This window comes from Dromaius novaehollandiae, chromosome W (assembly GCF_036370855.1).
Source record: "Dromaius novaehollandiae isolate bDroNov1 chromosome W, bDroNov1.hap1, whole genome shotgun sequence".
Classification (NCBI taxonomy): Eukaryota; Metazoa; Chordata; class Aves; order Casuariiformes; family Dromaiidae; genus Dromaius; species Dromaius novaehollandiae.
Window position 1 is genome coordinate 57,794,283 of NC_088130.1, and position 20,135 is coordinate 57,814,417.

Here is a 20,135-nt window from a genome sequence, read left to right on the forward strand (position 1 = left end):
GTTTGGAGACACTTCATAATGCTCAGTGTAATGATTCTGACCCTTTAGGCTACACCAAGTTTATTTTTTCCCTTAGGTCTATCATATTCTGGCTGAGCTTTATCAGTGTTTCACAGAACTTGGCCACATAAAGGGCCTTCTCTGAAGACAGTGCAGTCAATGGGAAGACTTTTATCTGAATGTATGATAGGCTTTGAATATATCAGAATGTATTCTAACTACTTGAACCAATCCCTCAATTTAATGAGCAGAAAATCCTGCCTTTACTGTATTAGAGGGTGATGTGCTTCTCCACCTCTGCTTTGGCAAGCCACAAAAGGAAACTGTCTGGCAGAGAAATCCAAGATAAAAATACAAGAGGAGTACTGCTCTGAAGGGCTGCACCTGAGACTGACTAGAGTGAGGGTGGCAAAAACTGCTTTGAATTGCAATGGGATAAGATGTACGTACCAAGTCTTTGACGTTAACTGGACATTTGTGTTCACACAGAAGTTGAACTACCTGAAGACAACCACATGCAGCTAAAAGAGAGAGAGAGAGAGAGAGAGAGAGAGAGAGAGAGAGAGAGAGAGAGAGAGAGAGAGAAAAACACACACATGAAAGTCCATTAAACCCCATTTTTGAAATCTGTGTTCCATACTTCCAACTTGCAATACTGCAGCATTATAGCAGGGTATGAGGAAAACAAATTCAAACGTATTTCTCTGTTTTTAAGAAAGGAGAGAAAGACTAAGATGATTAACAGCAAGCTGTACACAGAAATAAAACTCATTATATCCTTTCCTGTTGTTTCGAACTATGATTCTTTATGCCCTAAAATCAGAAATCGATTTAATCTTAAGTACACCGACTGCTCTGCATGTGCAAGAGCGAACTTAACTGTACATTATCTTGAAACTCACTATGCATGGTACTTATCTAGACAATATCTGAAAATTGTGAGTCATCAGGATAGACATGCATCACAGCTACTCTTCAGTTATTCAAGGATATCTTAAATTTAAAAAGGTGAAAAAGCTTTCACTGTCACAGTAAAAAAGCAGATATGTTGCAGCAAATCGGAGACACCAAGCTGGAAATAAAATTCAAGATTAGTTGATGAAAGATAGCAAAGAAAAAAAAGAAAAAAAAGAAAGCAAGAAAGAGAAAGACTAGAAATAAATCCAACTTTAACATAGCTTGCCATACCAGATTTATGCAATTAGAACCTAGAAAGCTCCAAGAGCCTGAGAAGCTAGGTATAGCAAACAAAACAAAATACATAGCACAAGTTTTCAATAAAGAAGTTACCTGCATAATGTAAAGCTGTTTTCCCAGAGTTGTCAGTGCTGTCTGCTGGGCATTTACACTGCAGAGTACAGAAAGGAGAAGAAAAAAAACAATTAGAGAAACACCAAGAAAACACGTTTCCTGCTAAAGACAGAGTGCTGAACGTGTCTGAGAAAAGTTCTATGAGCTGCTTCAGAAAACCCAGTCAAACAAAATATTGATAAAAGGGACAGCCTTCCTCTCTACCAGTCTGATCTCTCCTGTCTTGGTAACAACTTATACTGAAGCTATGGAAATATCTCATAAAGAGGGAGATATCACTAAAAAAAAGTTATGGTTTTAAAATACTTTATATCGGGAAATCAAAAAGCAAAGAATCTCTCTCTGCTCCCCCAGAAAAGCTTCATATTTTACATTACAATATGAGCTAAAGCAACCATGCTCTCAGGCAATTAGTGTCAGTTACTTCAAGTCTTTGTCAAAGGAGAGAACGCTTCATTTTCACTTGTAAAAATAAATGCCTCTATAACTCAGTTATATTTTGCAGTATTTTTTAGCCAACAGCTGCTACTAACCAATCTAGAATTTGAAATAATAAATACAAAAATACTGAATTACTAATCTTTATCAAGACTTGCTTTGATAAAAAAAAGATTTTACTTCAGTTTACAGAAAATAAAAAAAGATACCATCCTGAAATAATAGCTAAAAGACAAACATTAGAGTCTGTGGCTTTCAGATGCAGCACTTACTCTTGTAAGATTTCTAGGTAAACAGGTTTGAGAACATTACCACATTCTATACAAGAATGCCAAGATTCTGCCCATATAAAATAATTATCTAGCCTTTTTTAATTCAACTTCACCATGTTAAACTTAGACATTCCTCACACGTACAAACAGCTTACATCACATAAAGCCAGTCCACAGAAGTGAGAAAGCGATCCAAAGGGCATGAATAAATTGGAAAATGTTACCAGTTGTTTGGCACGTACAACAACATGAACATTTCTAAATATATTTGCAATGAAATCAGCAAAATACCAAGGAAAGCATTGTGTGGTTGTAACTGATAAGTGAATGGATAACAAATACTTGGTATTAAAAACATGTATGCACATTAGTTGCAAAAGAGTTGACCATGCTGCTGCATGCGATACAATCAGTGACAGCTTGATGTCACTGTTTATGCTGTAAACTGATTTGATTTAGAACTACTGTATTTCTATAAAGAAATCCCAAAGAAGTGGTGTCCCGGTGGTTAACGACGACCCCTTCCAAGGGTGCAGGAACAGGGGAGTCAGCTTGCAGTGAATCTGCAGGTGGAAGACTGGACCCTGTATGGTCAGAGACATTGACAGAGGTCACAGGAGACAGCAGAGAGCCCTGGGGTCTCCAGAGAATAGGAACTTGGGGGTTAAGATATAAAAACCATTCTCTTTCTGTGCCACTGTGCTCCGGAGCAGTGCTATTTTGTATGCATTAGCTCATCCATAGTCTTAGCCACAGTCTCATTAATAACTCCAAGCTCCTCTGAAAAATACATTGCTCTGATCACCTCCATCACCAAAACACCTGGCTTTCGGAAAGGGAAGACAGCTGAGATGGACAATATCTCTCCTTGTTTGCTAGCATACCTCTTCAGCCTCAATATCACTGAGGTCTTCTTTCCATCTCCTCTTTTTGTTTTTCTTTTCTTTTCTCATCCTTTCTACCCCCGTTCTAAGCTCTCACTGCCCTTTGCCTCACTTCACTGAGGATTCAAGCATGTATGGGATTTTCCATATTTTATCATCTGAACTACTACAGTTAAGAATCTTCTCTCTTTGACTCTAAACTCGACAGACATTTCTACAGTCAACAATTGATTCTTTTAAATCACACAAACAGAAAACATTCCAGTAGATCAATGCCAAAGCCCCACCACAAACGAAAAATTCTTTCCCCATAGACCTCTTAACCCACTCGCGTTCAGAGCATCCAACCACACAGACAAGAGACAGGAAATCAGACAGGAGCTGCACTCTGCTTGAATCCAACCCTGCCATGTCAGATCAGCTGCACAGGGAAAAATGAGGTTGCTGACCACTCAGCGAAGATACCACACTGCTCTCTGTCACCCATTCACAGTGCCATAAGGGTCTTAAAGGCAAGCATCTTTCTTGATTGTAAGGAGAAAGAGAGCAACAACACAGCATTGCTGTGCAGATTTTTAGCAGGAAATATCTGTTTCAATATCTAGTGAAGAGGAATCAAAGAAAACCTTCAATATTAAAATGAATTTAATTTACTTTACCTGAAGAAGCCTCTTAATGCAATCAGGGTGGCTGTTCTTTGCTGCAAGATGTAAAGCGCTGTGCCCTAAGTCAATAAAAACAACGCAAATTAAGCATTCAGTCACTCCAAAGCACAGGAATAAACTCCTCCACAACAAAGGTAAGACTATGAATTGTGTCTCTTGTTCCTATCACAACACCAGAAAAGTAAAGATAGATAAAATAAAATAAAATAAAGTTCTGCATCAAGCAGAATATTGTTATGACTGACTGCTCTTCAGGGAGGTACCACAGAATAATCTTAATGTCTAAATTCATATATAGGAACCACACAAACACTGTGCCAAACTATCTTGGCAGAAGTCAGTCTAAGGTTGTGCTTTGTTTCTGATGAGTGTGTGGAGAGATGCTGTGCAGCTACATCTTGTTCCTTAAAAAACAATTTTTCCTCTATTCTCTCCCCCTTGGAGGGAGATATCTGTCAAGTGTCTTCAAGATTTCTGCCATTTCGCAATGAAAAAGGAAGCCAGTGGTAAAAGCAAGGATAGCCAAATTCGCTAGTTACCCCTACAACAAACTCATATCATCTGTGGATTGCACACAGAAGAGGACTGAGAACACATACCTACTTTGGATTGCATCTTGCAAACTCCCTTTTCTGTCAATTTATTCAACTTCTGTGAGCTCGTATTTTGCTATGTAATGCAGCGATTTACTGACTACGGATTTATGATGAAAGACTGCAATATCTCTTCTAGTTCCATCTACAGAGCAACTGCAAGTTAAAGAGGCCAAGACAGCAAAAGAATAAATTATCCATGAAAGGAAGTAAGAAGGAGCGAAGATTTAGTACTTGATACAGACAGTAAAGCGACTCGTGACAGTGGAACTGTACAGAAAATGATGGGACTATTACAGAAAAGGCATTTCCTAAGGAACCAAACACTGGGGGGACACTCTCAGGAGAGAGCAGGCAACTTGTTATTATCCAAACAAAGAACTAATAAAACCTGAGGCAAAATTAAGTATGAATTCTGGATAATAATCTACAATAGGCTACATATATTCTCTTATCATTATATGTATAATCTGAATAATTCTTCCAGCACCCCAAACACTTCCGTATGGAGGCAAATCATTTCACTGCGTGAAAGAAATTCCCTAAGGCAGCAATAGTGGCCAAAGCGGATGCAGTAAACCCAGCATTTACACCTCATTACTGGAGAGACAGACTGCTGATAAGGTGACTGGGCTAGCCAGAGCAAACGCCGGGCACAGTTTCTACAGATGCGTCAACTGAAATCTAGTAAGATGAGTCTGATGGTTTCAAATACAGCTTCCATCATTCCCCTAGTGGAGCAGTAATTCAGGCATAGGACTTTTGAGGGCTGAAACAGCAAGCTTAACAGCTCTCAGCTCTGCTTTGCCCTGTATCAGCTCTTTTCGCTATGTCATAATCCTGAAGAAATGTCTTACTGCAATTCCTGTACAGTTAATGGGGTTAATAGCTTGGATACACATAAAAGCAACACATTAAGATCTTGATTTAATCTATGCAAAGCCTCAAATGAAATTCAGAAAAAGAGTTTTTAATGTAGAAAAATCACGGAACTATTTTGCAACTAGTACCCAATATAATGCTGACATTTACACTGTTAAGGCAAAAGTTTCCAGGGGCTTAGGATCTGCAGTCTTTACTCAGAAAACCAGGTACGTCTGAACCCGCAACTGGTACAACTGCTTTTCCTACATTGGGCAGTGAGAAGCAGTGCTGTTATCTGCACAACCAGGAACTATACAGGCAAATTTAATGTATCATGTTACATGTGTAGCGAGGTCTAGAGAGGCATACCTGCACCATCCTGGGCTGTCACATCTGCACCGTGTGTCACCATGATCCTGAGGCATTCTGCATGCCCTTTAGCGGCTGCCAGGTGAAAACTGGAACAGAACCAACAGCACCAATTACTAAAGGTTTAATTTACAGGCCAATGAAGTTATGCTGTATTCAAGCCTTTTTACAGCTGAAGGTTTGTCCTCAAAATCTTTGGCACCTGCAGATTCACAGAAGCGGACCTATACATATGCTGCTGTCATGCATTAAGATGAGAAGCAAAGATGAAGAGAAAGCTTTTGAAGACGGAAAAGTTTATATCCCCATGATGCACATTGTGTCTACTCAGGTGAGTTTAAAGACGTGGACACAGTATAGGTGGACATATTATTCCCCATGATCCTACCAGGAAACAGCTCTGCATATCAAGCCGATCTCAGTGGAAGTAAGGTAAAAAACAAGTTCTAGGCAAAACACTTTCAATTACTATTAAATTGTGTATAAAAAGCTTGGACCTTCATTAACATGCCCAAAACTAAAAAAGCCAGTATTCCAGGGATGTTTTCTAGTCTCATACAAGAGACATTCATTTTTACCATCGCACACCGCTGTGTTAAAGGACCTTTCCCCTAGAATCCAGAGGGAGTATAGCAAATCATATAGACCCACCAACTGTGGTATTTAAGAGTTTATACTTTGGACAATTGCTTCCTTTAAACATTAAAAACTTGACACCAAAAGCTCAGGCTGTGAAACTGGGAATAACAGGCATGGCTGAATTTCTGGCACAGAGCACACAAACTGCAACACTAGGTTTCTCTAAGCTGTACATTTTTCTTTGCTGCCTTCTTGAAAACCCAGCAGAGAAGACGACCTACAGGCAATATCTGGCAAAAAGCTGAGAATGAATGCAAAGAGGAGAGCATCTGCCTAGACTGCTGTCTGAGTCTCCTGCAGCACAGTCCTCTGTCAAGCAGAGCAACAAGCTCGCGTCCTCTAAGGAGTCCTGCAAGAGCAGACGGGCAGCGCTCAAGCTCTGAACCACTCGCTGCAGATATAAAAATACCCTGTGTGCTCATCCTCACCCTTGCTCCTGCAGTAAACAAACTGAAGAGTTAACACTTCTGAGAACATAAAAAGCACTGCTGCCGGCTGTTCTCTAGGCATTCAAAAACAAAACTTTATGTACTTGGTGACCAATGCAAAGTTGTATAAACATTTTCCTTTAGAGGAGGAGGCTTCTCAGAGTCTGGGAAAATGGCTGGGGGCAGAGGCGTGGAAAAGGATTCTGATAAATTCCAACACCTCCAATTTAGCCAGCACAACATACCAGCAAATGCTGAAACCCATTCAGACACATTTGTATAGACATGCAATACAATCAAAGTCACTCAAAGATTAGGAAGGCCACGAAGCACACACTTGGCTCACTTACATTTGACAATATTCGTAAAAATAATAAATACGTGAATAATAATAACTGGCTAAATCTGGGACATTAAGGTTTTACAGACAGACTGTTTGCGTAAGATGGTGCCAAGTGCAACAAAAATACGCAAGTGCAAAAGAAGTTTTATTTAGGTAAAATCAGACTGCAAAGAAAGCATCAAAGAGAGAGGGAAAACTTAACTCGTTTCAGGCTCTGCACCCATGAATACATCAATCTCACCAATGCAAATGATTCCCATGGCAATTCTCAACAAGTCATCACATATACAGATGCTTAGTTTCAGGCTGCCAATATTTTTGCAAGCAAGAAAAGACTGATTAAAAATATTGCTTCTCTCAAATTGATGGATGAAAGAAACATCATCTGGAAGCAGCACAGGCTGCGTAAAGACGAGAGAACGTGTATGAAGGATGTAAGGATGTAACAAGAGCAAAAACATGGAGGTTATCTGGAGACTCCCATGAAAAGAGAGGACGATAAGGTTTAACTCAGGGCGGGTTATACAGTAGCCTAAGCCAAATTGTGTTGGGCTGCTAAAGCTCTCTCTCATCGCATGCTGTGTACCCTCTCCTTCCCTCCTTGTACTGCTACCATCTCTCATGCTAGCTGATTTCAGAGCTAACAGCCCCACACTCTTCTTCTTCTTCTTCTTTTTTTCTTTTTGAAATTCAGTAGTGGATACTGAAGGCTGCTGTGTAGCAAGGGAGGCTCTCAAAACAAAGAAGCCTGTAGATGTTTATTTCAGTACAGAGTAATTCTTTATCAGCTAAATAAACTTTCCCAAAATATTCAAGGCAAAAGCTGCAGGTTTCCAAATGCTGGAGTTCTCACCATCTGGAAGCCTTGAGCCGTGGTGCATTCTACTTGCATCTTCCATGAATAAACTTCCTTTCAAATGAAAGCAAACAAGTTTTCCTCCCGCTTCCTGGTTGTGCAATGACTTAAGCGAACGAAAACAAACATGTAAGGCTTGATTTGGAGCACGGGCCGCAATGAAGGTTAGAGTCTCACTCAGCCTAAAATCCCATTCCAGCATAATGCATTTTCCCTTCACAAAAGAGAAGCCTGTTGCTACCATTTACAGGTGAACATCTTGATAACCCAGACCGAACTAAACTGACTGAGGTAAATTATTTCATTGCTGCAGAACATTTCTAGGGTTCTCACGTGTCAGGATGGTCATTTACTATTGTCTCCAGACCTTTCAATGCAAGGGAGTAGCAGCTCCTCCCCCCAGTGGTTTCCATCTGGACCCAGATATGAAGCAAGTCTGCATGTGAAACCTACCTGTGCTGCAGCCAACAAAGATCGGTTGGTTGATACCGCTTTTATCCCACTGGGAACGTACAGGTCCCAGAACTACTCAGTCCTTAACAAGATTCAATGAAAAATGGCATTCTTCAGGAAGAACAAAGTCCAGATGGAGAAAACAGGCGCAAGAGTAAAAGGGAACAGCAAAATTTCATTTGATTTGGGGTCAACTGGAAAACTATCACCCCAGAGTCCTGGCAGGTTCAATTTTCCCTGCCCAGAAACCTCACTCAAATAACATTTTCAAATGCATTGATAGAGAGATGGTGGTTATGAACGCTTGGTGATTGAACAGAGTGTACAGCTGTCTTTGACATCCCTGAACTAGCTGTAAACACCAGATTTCTTACAGATAGGAGACAGCAACTAGCAAAGCACTTACAACAGTCCTAAATAAGCCTGTCCCCTTTTCAGGGCAAAGGATATTTTCCATGTTTTAGTTATAAAGTCAAGCTAGCAAGGCAATGGAGACTTCCTCAATCACGGTCTGACAGACAGAGCACAAGAGTTCAGATAAAGCTGGTCTTTGCTAAGAGGCTGAGAGTGAGTGTTTCCAGAAATTATTCAAATGCCAGACAGTCTAACTCATAAACAGAAAAGCATAGTAATTTTCACTACTTAGCTCATATCAAGCATTTCTTTACAAGTCATTTTACCACCGGCAGGAGAAGAGAATTAATCCACATTTAAAGGTTAGTCATGTAAAAATGGGGCTAACTGAGCTTGTGGAGGTAATGTTAGCAATAGTATATGGGTCTGCTGAATCCATGTTCTCTGCTTAGCCATTTACAGAGCTACATCCTGCATAACTGATCACAATCCTCTTACCAAATGTTATTTTGACAGCTGGCTTAAAACAAGTGGGTGGTCCTTATGGCTAGGGAAAATACCACAGAAGTAGAGTGGAACATGATGAAATAAGAATCAATAAATATGAAGTCTTAATTTAAAACACTAACCTTCTAACACTAGGAAATTTTTATTTGCGAAATGAAAAATGAAATAAAGAGAAAGATTATCGGGGGCTCCATCTCTGTTTGGCAGGGTCATGCTCAAGAGTTGCTTCAGGGTAGAATTAGTGATCTCTGCAAGCACAGAATTGCTCCAGGGCCTGAAAGGAGCCTGACACAGTATTTACCAAAATCTAAAGCAAATAAAGAACGTGGTTGAATTATGGATGCTCAATGAATAGAAAATGGCAAATATAACATTATAACGAGCGTGAAATGAAGTCAAACTCACATACAAGCCATATACTGCAACGCACTATTGTTCTCTGCCATTTAACCTGAGTGCACTGAAAATATTTTAAGTGCAAGAATGTTTGAAATACACTATGAACTCACATACACTCATTGTCAAGGTTTATTTTGAGTAAAAACATCCCTCCCCAAAGCAGATCATTCTTCTTAATTTTCTAATGTACGTCAACTCTTTGTTGAATTTCAAAAAGTCTGACTTGTCTGCCAACAGTTTCATGATTTACAGTTTCCTGACTGACCAATACCTTCACACAAACAAACAAGATAGATAAAATAAAGACACAGAGCTGCTTGGAGCCTCTGTAAGGCTGATTAAAAAAAATACTGAAGTGGAAGACTTTCAACTTCTTCTGCTACCAGGCCAGACAGGCAAGTGATTTGCCAAATTATCCCAGCCAGGAAGAGACCCACTGATAACCTGGCTGCTTTTCTGCACTGAGTTGAACTTTTACACATTTTGGAGGCAGCATCTGGTTTACAACATCTATAGTGATTTCACAGACACTATTATCCCTCACACTACACTCTAGGCCAGTGAAAGCCTCAATTTCCACTTCAGTAACACCAGCAAAAATAAAAATATTAGATGATATCTGGCTCTTGATTGTTTTTCAACATAGGTCGAGCGGCAGAAGTGCCAGAGTGTGCTGACGTGGATGAGAAAGGGCCGCGAGGACATCTAGAGCAGCATGTTCTGTGCATAAGAAGTGCCCGCAACCACTCAAGAGCAAGTTCAAGGTAGTCTCTGTCATGTAGCAAAATGACCCATAATTAGAGAGGAATAGTTTATTTTCATCTTAACGGACTGGGATTTTATCAACAGAAAAACAATGACAAAAGTAAGCCTGCTAAACAAGAAACTTTCGACACATCCTGCATCTAACTCACAGAAAAATAGTCACCATCAAATTTAAAGGTGACCGAAAGGCCCAGAAAGGTACTGAAACAAGAGGCATTTCTGCCTTCCCCTGCCAGCGTGGACAGGGCTCCCTGTGGAGCAGCAACTTTCTATCACAGCAAGGATTATGTTTCCATGACCAGCATATACTGATCCAGCTGCCTGGTACTGCCTCTTCCTTGCACCAGCCCAGGTGGGCACCTGGGAGGAAAACCAGTTGAAAACCATAGCAACTTTCCCCTGTTTGATCACACAATCATAGGAGCACCCCTGCCAGGGCGAGGGAAGGAACAGGGCTGTCACAGCCTCAACTCAGAGCAGCTTCAGCTGAGGTGGAATTTCACCTTAAAACTAAAAGGTAACGTTAAACCCTAGGTATTTCCCTGTGAAGGGCTCTGAATCCTTATCTTTCCCTAATTGCATTATTAAGAGACAAACATTTGTTTCAGAAGATGTCTTGGGAACAGCCAGTTATTCAACGGCAGAAGAAATTCGGCCAAAGCTCAGTACCGGCAAGCCTGTCAATACCAACTGTCTCGAGATACGTTACCTATCTTTGACCCAGGAGAGGAAAAAAAAAGTCTTGCCTCTTCATTAATGGAGTCCTTTCTCATCCTTTTTACCTGAACACGAAAACAGTAGTAGCAGATTTCAGAAGTACCAGCTCAAATTATCTGCATCCCACTGCTGCCCTTGTCCTCTACCTGCACTGCTCCCCTGTTTCAAAGTGTGTCCAGGAACTGATTTCTTAAGCCATTTTTTCCCCTGAGCCAGAATAAAGGTCCAGGAACAGGAGATCCTCACGCTGGCAATCCCACACGAAAAGGGCACAGTGGGCTCAGCCACAAGGTGAAAACCAAATCAAAATCGAGAAAGAAAAAGACAGACAGACTGCTGGACATCACCAGATAAATCCTGATGAAGATGCATTTCAGTTGTTATAGACATTACTGTATCACAACTTCAGAGATGTCCAGGAGCACCAGTGGGTATCACAACAAGCCCGCCCAGATTTGCTTTGCAAATCAGAGGTCAGCTTAAACGTAAGTCCAAAAATCTACAGGTAACACTATCAATATTTACTGGGTCTTTATTTTTGTTAAAGAAATAAAGGCCAGAGTTTCACACTGCAGCCATTTCATCTTCTCCTAGAAATAAATTTTATAAATGGGGCTGTTCATTAAATGCAGGCAGTCCATATCGTGCTCTGGTCACACACATGCACGCATCCACAAGAGTGTAAAAATTAGCACAGGAAAAACAGTTATAGAAGAGGTATGGTTTTTTTTTCAGGCCAGAATTTGCACCATTGCGAATTCAGGAAATGTAGTGTTGTGAGTTTTAAAAGAAATTCTCTTACCCAAAACGAACAAATAATTTTTAAGGAGGTCTACATTTCTTCTACTGCCTGCTCAGCTGTGGTAAAGCATTAAAAAAAGGCAGTAACTTCCACTGTGGTAGCATCCGTCTAATCTACACCTTTTGGGTACTGTCTTTTGTCCAGGACTTCAATTTAGTGTCAACTTCAACTTCACAACACACCAGGCTGTGCAAAAAGGAATTGCTAAGGATGGAAATTCAGACAGTAGGAGGCACCCATTGAAAGATCTGAAAATAAAGCACCACAGGAGAGTAAACCTAGATTATACTGAAACTATTTCTTAAACTGAAAAATGAATTGTGGTTTATTTTTTCAAAACAAGACAAACATCTAGGCTAGTATATATCATTTGTCTTAAAAACAACCAACCCCTTCCTCCCCCAAATCTAAAGCTCCCCAAAACCCCAAAAATAAACTGAGGTCTTGGGCAATGTGCATGCCTGGCCTCCATGCTCTACTTTAAAAATGCCAACGTTAAGAAAGACTGGCCTGCTAAGAAACACCGCTGAAGGCTGCCAGTGAATACTGTTATTATCTGTGCACCCATGCATAGAAAGTGAACAGACCTCACAATTCAGAACGTGAACCTCCTTAGATATCATGAGAACAGCGTGTCTTTTGGATTAGAAATCAGGGCAAAAAGCAGAGGGGCACTGACAGAAAAGACCTTAAAAAAACAAAAACAAAAATTGACAGGAGTTAAAAGATATGCTGCACTCACAGCATCAGTTGCTTAAGATTACAGAGTGCCCACATTTTTGCTAAGAGCAGAGGGCCACGAGTTCACTAGTTAGTAAGCAAGAAACACAGGCCAGAACACACAGAGCGGACAATACTAAGTATTTCAGGTTCAGTCCAACCCCTTATACAAGAATGAGATTTTTCCAAGCGGACAAATCTGGAAAAAATAGCTGACTTCTTTCCCAGCCACTTTTGCTGCTGCTGAGAGTGCACCGCAATACAGGAGACTACAAACACATATTCGGCCACTCAGCTAAGTCATCAGGAACGCAGAAACGTTGTCTGCTGGTTCAGCTCTGAGCCATCTAAAGACATACAGTTAAAAGAAATTTCCCCTCACAGATACAACTGTGCAAGCACCAAATACAGTTTCTGAGCAGCAGATGTAAGCTCTTGGTCCCCTCATCAGCCTCCATCTAGATTTGAAAACGAGCTGCTACTAACATTTTCTGGAATGCAGGCAGCCAAGATGTTAGGAAGGAAGGTGACACAAGCAGGTGTGAATTTATCTGTAGCTGTAGGAGTTTTTTCCCCCTCTCTCCCCCTTACCACCAGCCACTGCAAAGTGAAGTGATGCACACAGCCCACGTTGTCCCCTCCTCCATATAAACTGGAGGCTGCATCTGATCCCAGTACACACAAAACCCTCTGGCAAACCCCCACACGCCTCTTTTACATTAGCATATATTCTGGAACGACTTTCAAGAAAATACTGTTTTCATATAAAGTTTCCAGCCTTGCCTCATAGCACGAAGAATATTGTTTCAATCATACACACCTCAAGGTACAGGACATCAATAAAAGGCAAGCCTGCTGAACGGCTGTTTTCTTAATAGGAAGGAGGCAATTGCATCATACAGCGCGGGAGCTGGCAAGCTACAGACTCCTGATTTTAGCCTTCAAACTCAGCAAAAACATCTACCCAGCTGCTCTTCAGAGAGATTTCTGGGATCCCCAGAAGCCTTATATTTCTCATTCTCAGGTTCTGTTCCAGCAGTTCCATTTTCATATGCAGTTTTCTTTGGCAAACTCTACCACCACATTACAAAATCCCACTTCAAGTCTGAAACATATAGCCTTTTCTCCCATCTACCATTAATTGTAAATATAAGTGCTCACAATTTCAATTTGTTATATGAAGTTTCCTGCAGAGCGCCCATTTTTAAAGGCCCTCAATAGCTATCATCAGCAAATTGTGACAGAAACTCTGCCAAGGACCAGCTTCAAGGCACTCCTAGGTGTTGACAGAAAGCCTGAAGTTTTGAAATGCTACTTTTATTTTGGGTGTTACAGGGTAGGAAGATAGAGAAAGTGCAAGAAATAGCGAAGCTGAACACCACTTGAAAAAGTTTAAAGAACCTAGAAAAAAGTGCAGTCTCACCTATGCCTCTAAAGCCAAGCTCAGAGGGACGATTGGAAGTAGAAGAGTCAGAAAAATTCCTTATTTCTTCAAAGAGACATCCTACATTTAAAGCCCAAAAGGTGCACAGTTAGCTTTTCAATATATATGCTTCTGATGGCTTCTTAGCATAGGATGAAAATGAAACCCCTGAGGATGCCATGGAATGATTTTTCATAATTTTCTCCTCGAGTTAGGTAAAACCAGCTATGCTCAACCCATCTGCTGCCCTTAGATGTTGCTTGCAAGGACATATAAAAATAGAAGTTAAAATTAAGCTAAACAAAGAGAGCAAAGCCTAGCATCTACCTCAACCTCCCTCCCCCAACACAACCTGCTTGGTATTGCTGCCCATGTGCCAGCAAAAGCCAGTAACCACCTTGCTACATGAAAAGTCATGAAATTAGAGCAAGAAAATCCTAAAGCATGTTAACATGATGAGAGGCCAGCAAAAGGCAGGAGAAGGCTGAGAACAACTTGGTAAAAGTTAATCTAAAGAAAATATTTTTGTTGCGTGAAAATCCAACAAGGCTCAAGAACCACATACAACGCCTCAAGAACCCAGAGGCACAGATATCACTACTGGGGATGCTGACAAAGGATAGCTCAGGGTATGTTCTCTGAATTTTCTGTGACTTTTAAACTCCAAATACTTCAGACAGTTTCAGATTTGAAGCAAAAGAACTAATTTTTTAGCTGTATAAAGTTAATTTGTCTTGCTTCATAGAGAAATGAAAAACTAAGTGCAATAACATGTACATGTATAATAGAAGTTACATGCACTGATGACAGGGCATTGCTAATTCTCCAGAGACTGTGCTTAAGAGGCCCTCTTAAAATTTGTTTTATAAGCTCTTTAAATGACTATGGCAATATATCTTTATTTAGCGTTTCAGAGTAACCATACTACTAAAGTTTTTAAATGAAGACTCCCAACTTTCTGAAAAGGGACAGGGACTGGAACGTAGATGTGTGCAAGAAGAAACAGCCAACTTCAGAGCTCTCCTGTGTTTTCCATTTATTATTTTCCTAACAAAGAGTACACCTGCAAAGCAGGTAGCAAAAAAGAGAAATATAAGCCAGATAAATAAGCAGCCACCAGCACAGTCTATTATCTTGGACTTCATTTTAGAGCTAAAAAACAAATTCAACATTTGCATGTTGCTCTGTTTTGGCTGCCTGCTCCCCTTCCCTTCCCAGATTTTTTTTTTTTAAGCTAGTGGCAGCCAGTCGGTGTAATTAAAACCTACACGTACAGCTCATTTGGTTGCATAAGCCTTTGAAAAACACGTAAAACAACTGCAGCCCATTATGTAGATGTAAATCTGTAAAAACAACTGCAGCTGCACCCCATGCCCTGCAGCCTTGGAGGGCCCGGCTCTGCCCGTACCGAAGGGAAGGCACGCTTCCTCCGGGCTCCCCTGCCAGCTCAGGTAAGACAAGTGCGAGCAGCAGCCACTGCGCTGGCACCGCAGCAGTGGAGCAGGGCAGTCTGCTGCTTCAAGCCAAGCATACAAAAACTTAGGATCATCTAGGTTATGCTCTAATTTGAGCAACTGGCAAAATTCTTGAAATTTGGCCAGGTCTGGTAAAAATCTGGGTATTTGGCAGGTCTGTGAGTGGAGTTGCTTTGGAGGGAATTCTGGCAGCTGCCTGGTGCTGCATGATGGGTTTTGCCAATCCTGCCCTTGAAAAGAAATGGAAGAGACATGGGCTATCGAAGGAGACTTACGGAGATCCTTCATAAGGCACCTTGCTTTCTTCTGAGATGACAGCCCTATTAATAGATAATGAATTGGAATAGATTATTAAGAATAGCTACCCTATTACAGTCTGTGTGAAAAAAACCCAAGTATAAAACAGAAGATGCAAGCTGGTTCCCAGAAGAAACACTGATCAGTCGTTTTCTCCTTGAACTCTAAACATCATCTGCAGGAAGTGCTGTGCACGGAAGATGTGAAACCCATGGGATGTTCCTCACTGCTCAAAGAAATTTACATGAAATAAGGAATTTGTTCTTTAGGTAACACTTGGAATTTGTTTTATAATACATGAAATCACTAGAGAGAGAAAGTAAAAAGCTTTGGTTTCTCAGAAGTGAAGTTTAGGATTTTTGTAACTGAAATCATACTAAAAAGCACTAATTTCTCTCTATAAGGAAGACAGTCTGTTCAGTTAATTTTTTTGTTTTTAACATGAAAGTACAGAAAGATTCAAGTGTCTTATAAAAAAAATATTTTTAAAAATAGCATACAGAAGAGAACTTGAGTGTTGTTGATAAACTAAAATCTCTCCCATGGCATGTCTCAAAGCCTAAGTGAGGGGTCATGTACTCCAGCTACGAGAAAATGGTCTATACACTGTTTCAGTCAAGAGGCAGGAATAAACCACTTACATGAATTCTGCTCTTTGAATTTCATTTAAAAGCCTGCATAAGGTATGATTGTCAACACAGTAATGTTTGCATGAAATGTGGATTTTTTCATGTATTGTCAAATTATAAAATGAGAGCTAAATATTGCACTTTCATGAAGACATGAACATTTCCTCTTGCTATGTATTAACAATTTGCTCATACTGAACTTAATAGAACAGTTAATTAGTCCAAATTGCCATTCTGGCAGAGTATGGTTTTGTCCAACCTTGCCCAGATTTTTCATTAGCATTTCTAAGAGTTACACGAAAGCAGAAAATAATTTTTCAGGAAATTTAACATCAACAACTTGATTGAATTATATTCATAGTAATCCTGCAGGGAAGAGGAGGGAAAGGGGGCAATTGGGACTTGAAACTGAAGAAAACTTCAGGAAAGTTTTGGGGAGACAAAAACTCTTATATCCAAATCTCCCACGAAACTTAACTTTACAAGAAAGTTTGGAGTAAGAACCGGATTTCAGCCATCTCTTGACTAGAAAAAAAAATACAGGTGGAGATCACTGTCGTCTTCTTTATTTTGTCCATACTCCAAAACCTCGACACTGATGTTACCATCTGGACTACTGTAAGTTAATTATGATAAAGGTAAATCAAAAATTATTTTGCATCAGGGATAATTTCAGTCACTGGAACATCTATGGACTCCATTCCTGCAGAAATGACAACCCTCAAATCCAGGGTACTAAACCTTTGTTGCAGCTCCCACTCTGATGCAATTTTCAGAAGTTAGTCTGCTTTTCCACTAAAGTATTTGAATAATTGTAAGAGATGACAAAGAGTCTGTGCAAAAGATGCATCTTTCAGTGCATGGTGTTAGACTGAGGATCCTCAGCATGAGCACAAGACAATCATGTGGAGACTGCCTGAATTTCAAAGGTCTTTGGAGGATTTATTTATAGTAATTCAGAAGTGACAAGGGGAGGATGTCGCAATTTTTGCATTCCTAGGCACCAGTCTCCCTGAGAAAATATTTCTCTGATTTTCATGTCACATCTATCTAAACTATTTTCTGTGGTTTTCTTTTCTCAAGTTGAACAGTATAATATCTGTAATAAGTCTATATTCATTCAAAAGCTCCCTTTAAGGTAAACCATTATTACTTTAAAGGAAAGACCCCCTCTCAAAAGGTATTTAAAACCGACTTACTTTTCGAACACTGATGTCCTTCATGACACTTACACAACAAAAACCCAGAAGCGAGGCAAAGAAAAAAGAATACTATGTACAAGATAAATAGAAAAGATACAGGGTGGGAATACGCTCCAAAATATATTTTCAGCTTAGCCTCAGAGGCATGAACATTCTGCTTCAAATGAAAATATATCATCCTTACTGACGGACACTGACAATAGCTTTGTGAAAGAGTCCTTGAAAAAGTGCATTTGTGGAGGTTTCTAAAGCTTTTTTGTGCCATTGTCAGACTCATTTTATTGAACAACAGCTGATGCAATTGCAGTTAAAAAATTTACAGAGACCTATTGTTTCACATAATAGGCATAAGCACTTAATTCTAGTTCAGTACCTTGTAGAAACACGCAAACATGGCAGTGAGGCACTGGCATGCAGACAAAATAACTTTAGGACAAGGAAGTGCTGCCATTTATACACTGTGAATCATTTCCAAAATTTTTTCAATAGCAGCAGCAGCTTCTTTAAATAACAACCTATTTGAACACTTGCTCTTGCGGAAAGAGCAGTAATGAATGAATTCTATCCCCTCCTGAAAAGGCCCTCTTTCAAAAGCCTTTTTTTGTTAGCTTAAGTGGGATTTAAATGATCAACTTCCAAATTGGAAAGCACTGTTTTGTTGTTTAAGGAAGCTAGACAAAAAAAACTATCTGGTAGAACTAGACTACAATGGCAGAGTCAGATTTCCAGATAGGTTCTATTACAAATGTGCTTGGCAACAGTTTGTCTAGTGTAAGTGGGAGCAACAATGGGGCTGTGTCAACTTATGCCAAGGGTGGATTTGCTCCACAGCCTTAAAACTGATTTATTGTTTATAGAAAGGACTGAGTCAGAGCAGGCTGGTTGTGGGGAAAGTCAGGCGAGTCTTTAAAAAGCCTGCTTCATTAGTTTGACGATTTTTTTTAAGGTACTGAAGACTTACAACTCCTAACAAAAATCTGGAAATATTACCTCAAAGGAATTTATTAGTACCTAGACCTCATTAGCTTAAGCACCTACGTTTCATCCCATGCAGGCAAGCCACAAAGAAATGGATCTGGAAGACAGAGACAAGAGAGGATACAGGCAAAAATTTAGGAATTGCATCCAAAACTGAACCAGACCTGGAGCGCATTGGATGCACGCAACATTCAACAGGGGAGAGGCAGAAAATCCTGGCTTCTGATCTCCATTCCTCTCAGTTCAAACATTTTATATTAAGAAGCCATTTAATTATAAAACAAAATAAAAACCTATAAACACTCCCTTGGGCAGGAAAAATTGGAGTCCTCTACAGCTCTTGCTTAAACTAGTATACTAAATGAAATACTTTGCTTCAAATAAAGGTCTGAGCAGTACCAAGAACTTCTGTTGTTGCTGAAGGTTTACTGGTAAAAGGAATGAAAATAAAAGATTTTAATAGAAACATATCACACCTTAAGGGAAAGGAGAGTGACAGGCCAAACAAAACTGCAATATTTAATTGTTTCTCCTTTTGTGCTTTCAAGCACATTCCATTACAACAAAGTATTTAATCGCATTAGGCAAGTTGTTATATAATTGAATCCATTATGCTCTTCTGGTTAGTCACCTTGAGCCTAATTATCGATGACTTAAAACAAGTGCATCGATATATATTCACAAGGATCAATAGACCACTCGTTCAAAAGAGCTTCCCACAGGACACTGGGGACCTCTTTCTAAAATGCAGCCAGTGAACTCCTGAGCACGATGGTGGCCAGTTGTCCCAAACAGACATCTCCAGATCCCTCTTTCCCAGCATGAGTCCCCTTGTTCCAGATGAGGTGGCTGACGCAAATTACTGCCACGGTCCCGCAGGACACTAACGCACCTCAGGGCTGGGCTGCAGCTAGCTCTGCGCCTCCGCGCAGACTGTCCAAGATGGGCAGAACAGCAGCGTCAGGCACCCAGAGTCCCTGCGCAGGAGCGAAGCCCTGGCATTGCCCTGTAAACGTAGCAGAAACAAGCCTACCCATGCTGAACTGGCGGCTGTACTTCACTTTGCATTTGACAATACTGCTTGTACAACAGTATTTTGGTTTTAGAGTCAGTGAGTGTGTGTGTGTATATATATATATATACACACACACACACACACAGACGCATCATATGCATCTGCACAAACTTAAAAAAAGAAAAAAAGAAAAAAAAAGAAAAAGGACTCTGAAGTGGGAAAAATGCAAACAAGATGCTGCCTGATATTAATAAACCAAACTACAGTACACTTCTGGGTCATGATGCTCCTTGGTAAGTATGCCCCTCCAGATCAGTGTCATGGTTTCTACACCTGTCAGTCTCTATCTTCTAAACCTGGAAAAGAAATAATCTGAGCAGGTCTGCTAAGTTTCACAAAGCACTGGAAACAGAATCAGAGTTGACTCACTGCCTGTCTGTATCTCAGAAATGGTATTTTTCTTCATTTGGGTACTTTTTCAAGCTTTCTTTGAAACCACTACACAGAAATGTTTTAAAATTAAATGATAATTAAATGAGCATACTGAACTGGCAAATCAGAGCTCTTCATAGCATTAATCCATATTTGTTCAAAGCAATTAAAAAGAAGTAGCTGTATCTGTGTTAACACATAATCAAATTCTTTTTTTATTTACAGACACAAGAAAACTTTGTAGTGTAGCCCTCTAAGGCTGAAAAACATTGCACCAGATCCCTACAGTGACAATAATCCCATTC

General features: G+C 40.1%; 1 protein-coding gene across 4 annotated transcripts in view; it reads right to left on the reverse strand.

The window, feature by feature from the left end:
* Positions 1 to 20,135, reverse strand: part of LOC135324438 (ankycorbin-like) — an 86,091-nt gene that overhangs the window by 14,073 nt on the left and 51,883 nt on the right. For 3 of the 4 annotated variants that reach the window (XM_064500761.1, XM_064500763.1, XM_064500762.1), the window contains exons 4-7: positions 5,397 to 5,485; positions 3,565 to 3,629; positions 1,291 to 1,348; positions 451 to 521 (exon numbers count right to left, since the gene is read on the reverse strand). In XM_064500761.1, coding sequence (XP_064356831.1) covers positions 451 to 521; positions 1,291 to 1,348; positions 3,565 to 3,629; positions 5,397 to 5,485 — 283 coding nt within the window. Of the gene's footprint in view, positions 1 to 450; positions 522 to 1,290; positions 1,349 to 3,564; positions 3,630 to 5,396; positions 5,486 to 12,970; positions 13,060 to 20,135 lie in introns of those variants that run through there. The other variant, XM_064500764.1, reaches the window with a different exon arrangement.